Here is a 3,768-nt window from a genome sequence, read left to right on the forward strand (position 1 = left end):
AAGGCTAGCACTCTACCACTTGAGCCACAGCACCACTTCCAGCTTTTTTCTTTTTGCTTATGTGGTGCTGAGGAATCGAACCCAGGGCCTCGTGCATGCAAGGCAAGCGCTCTACCACTGAACCACCTTCCCAGCTCCTGGTTTCTCTTCTATAACTTAGAAAAGCCAGGTTCACAGATAGCACTCGAAATCACATCAAAGACCAAATGAGTGCAGACCTGGAGTTTCTTCCCTCAGATCACAATGATTTTTCTCTGGCAAATTTCTAGCACTGTCCTACATATAATCTGGCCATTCTTTGAAAGCACTGAAGGATAGTTCTTTCTCTATGATGGCTAAGCTCTGGGGAGGTGGAGAGGGAGGGATGTGGGAGGTAGGATGGAAGGGCTTTAGGGGAGCTAGCGAGGTTCCATGCCTTCATTTTGGTACTGGTTATACAATGTGTCCCTTTCATGATCAGATTCATCAAAGGGAACACCTAGAATTCAGGGGTTTTGTGTGTGACATTTCAATAAAAGATCATTTGAAAATATTCCCTCTCCTAGCAACTCATGTTGGAGAGAAGGCACTCTTCTCATGGCCAATTGATGAATCATCAGAAATTTCTTGGACTCTACTATATAGCAACCTTTAAAAACAATTTATAAAAATTTGGAGCTGGGTACCACTGGCTCAAGCCTATAATCCTAGCTACTCAAGAGGCTGAGATCTGAGGATCATGGTTCAAAGCCAGCCTGGGCAGGAAAGTCCATGAGACTCTTATCTCCAATAAGCCACCAGAAAACCAGGAGTGGAGCTGTGGCTCAAGTGGTAGAGCACTAGCCTTGAGCTGAGGGACAGCACCCAGGCCCAGAGTTCAAGCCCCATGACCAGCAAAAAAAATTTATATTGTACTCCTTGATAAAAGCTGGTTTAAGAGAATTGCAATAAAAATCAGGCACAATCATAAAATAATTCTAGGAGGCAGCTGTCAGCCCTACATGCCGAGAAGAATTTCCCCTACCTACCTGTGCCAGTACCATGAAAGGCTTAAAGATTAACTCCTGATCTCAAGATGCCCAAATTTCAAAGACTAAGCATTTATTGTACCCCATAGACACAGTCTAAGGATGTCTTCAGTCCTGTTGGAACAAGATTTCTCCCTCCCTCCCTCCCTCCCTCCCTCTCTCTCTCTCTCTGTCTCTCTGTCTCTCTCTCTCTCTCTCTCTCTGTCTCTCTCTCTCTCTCTCTCTCCCTTCCACCTCTCTCTTCTCCCAGTTCTTACCCCCTGACTAGCAATAAAACCAAAGGAAGAGAAAGTTTTCATGGGCTTCCTCTTATATTCATGTGTAGGTAACTGGGGTTGGATCAATGATTTGAAAAATCTGACCTCCTAATCTTAAAGCCATTCAAATGAATCCTCATATCTTTGTATGGTGGTGTAAAATGAACGAGACATGTATCTAGTCACCAGGATGATTTTGTAGTTGGTTTGTAATTGTGGGTTTTTTTAAACTGGGCTAGATTCATAGCTTAGAGAACACAGATCTTATTCTAGATTATTTCAAAATATGATGGTTCTATAACTTACAGGCTGGAACTGTTGTTACAATTTATTTATTTATGGTTGGTTATGGGCCTGGGTGCTGTCATTCAGCTCTTCAGCTCAAGGATAGTGCTCTACCACTTGAGCCATAGCACCACTTGCGACTTTTTCTGCTTATATGGTGCTGAGGAATCGAACCCAGGGTCTCATGCATGCAAGGCAAGCACTCTACCACTGAGCCACCTTCCCAGGGACCACAATTTGATTTTGAAGTAGTGGGGTTTAAACTCAGGGCTTCAATCTTGCAAGGCAGTTGCTCTACCACTTGAACCACCTCCCTCCCGAATCCTAGTTGTCACAAAATTTTCAATTTCTCTAGACCCTGCAGATTCAGAGGCCCAGAAGGAGAACTATGAACTACTCAAATCTGCAGAGCCACTTCCTTATTTGTGTCAAAAATAACCAGGATAGCATCGAGTCCTGAAGCAGTGGCTTCCAGGATTCTACTTCTACACAAGTTCCCAGGTAATGTCATACTTGGTCCTTCGACCATACTTTGTTTAGTAAGGGTAGAGAGAAAAGGAGAGGGGTTTTATTGCCAGCTCTGTTGTTTACCAGAGAATGTTTTCCTTGGCAGATCATTTCACCTCTCTGGACATTAATTTCCTCAAATATGAACTCAAATAGAAAAGGGCAAACCAGATTATTTCAAAGTATATGTTCATAGGAGTGTGTGTGTGTGTGTGTGTGTGTGTGTGTGTGTGTGTGTGTGTGCGTGTGCCAGTATTGGGGCTTGAACTCAGAGCCTTGCACTCTTGCTTGGGGGTGTCATTCAAGGTTGGCATTCTACCAATTGAGCCATACCTCTACTTCTGGCTTTTTGCTGGTTAATTGGATATAAGTGTCTCATGAACTTTTCTGTTTGGGCTGACTTCAAACCTTGATCCTCAGATCTCAGCCTCCTGAGCAGCTAGCATTACAGGTGTGAGCCACTGGTGTTCATGTGCATTCATAAAATTTTTTTTTGGCCAGTGCTGGGGCTTGAACTCGGGGCCTGGGCACTGAGCTTCTTTTTGCTTAAGGCTAGCACTCTACCACTTGAGCCACAGCACCACTTCCAGATTGAGGAATCAAACCCACGGTTTCATGCATGAGAGGCAAGCACTGCACCACTAAGCCACATTCCCAGCCCTTATAAACTTTTCAGAGTGACATGTTAATGGAAACTTCTAGTTCATCTTTGTACATCTTTGCAGGGAACTAAAAAAAACTGATAAAAAAAAAAGCCAGGGAACTGGGGGAATATAAGCAGGAGGGTGTGGGACGGGGAGACCTAGTTCTTATGGCAAATATAAGTGGCTTCAAAGTGGTGAATTTGGATTGAGAAGTACTTCTTAGGGAGCCAGCTATTTCTTCCCACAGAGGGGACCCAAAGGGACTGAAAACTGAGTTGCCTGAGACCCTTGAAGGAAGGGAGTCCCAGGCAAGCCCATTTAGACGGCGGCCAGGGAGTCATGGCTGGACCTCTGCTCTTTGGAGCCACAGAGGAGTCTGGTTTGAATGTAATCGTTCGTCTCTGCTGCTGTCTCTTCTGTGTCCAGGTTCAGCCAAGTTAGCCAGGAATGCAGGTCTTTGACCCTGACTACCAGATCTGCTGGGGCTAGAGCTGCTGAAACACCATCAAAGGGAGAGAAAACAGCCTGGCCCAAGGGCTGGAGAGAGAAAGCCCAGGAGCTGGGGCGGGAGGGGGGGTGTGCTGCAGAAGAGTTCAGAAAAGGGGAGGAGGGAGGGAGGGAGAAAGGGCCACAGGCCGTTCTATTGCAGGGAGGGGGGCCCTAGGCACCCCACCCTCCGGAAGCAGCCCCTCCCCCAGAGCCCACGCAGCAAACGGGAGCCCACAGAAAAGATCGCCCGGGGTCAGGCACCGGGCTAGTGTCTCTTTACGTCCCAAAGAGAAGTCAGGGAAGCTTGGGGGTGGGGGGGAACTCGGTGGCGGGGGGGCGGCGGTGTGAGGAGGTCTTTTTACCTTGTGCAGGACGTGCTCCTGGAAGCCAGGGCCAGCTCCGCACTGGTAGGAGTCGGGTCTCTGCAGGTCCATGTCCGGCGTGGAGCCGGCTGCTCCCGGGATCTGTCCCCAGCGCTCGGCGTCAGAGCTTGCTTTTAGAAGCTGCTGGGCCCCGGGCCGGGCTGGGGCCGGGCTGCCTGCAGTCAGGCTGGGAGGGGGGTCCGGGTTCAGCACCGGG

At 48.0% G+C, this 3,768-nt stretch overlaps 2 protein-coding genes across 3 annotated transcripts in view; one reads left to right on the forward strand and one right to left on the reverse strand.

Moving 5' to 3' along the window:
• Rab37 (RAB37, member RAS oncogene family) overlaps nt 1-3,623 on the reverse strand; it is a 44,165-nt gene extending 40,542 nt beyond the window's left edge. Inside the window, exon 1 of the mRNA XM_013038071.1 lies at nt 3,552-3,623. Coding sequence (XP_012893525.1) covers nt 3,552-3,623 — 72 coding nt within the window. The remainder of the gene's footprint in view (nt 1-3,551) is intronic.
• The window catches only part of LOC106003231 (CMRF35-like molecule 4), an 88,189-nt gene that overhangs the window by 25,745 nt on the left and 58,676 nt on the right, over nt 1-3,768 (forward strand). The window lies entirely within an intron of this gene.

The sequence above is a fragment of the Dipodomys ordii genome, unplaced genomic scaffold, assembly GCF_000151885.1.
Source record: "Dipodomys ordii isolate 6190 unplaced genomic scaffold, Dord_2.0 Scaffold7, whole genome shotgun sequence".
Classification (NCBI taxonomy): domain Eukaryota; kingdom Metazoa; phylum Chordata; class Mammalia; order Rodentia; family Heteromyidae; genus Dipodomys; species Dipodomys ordii.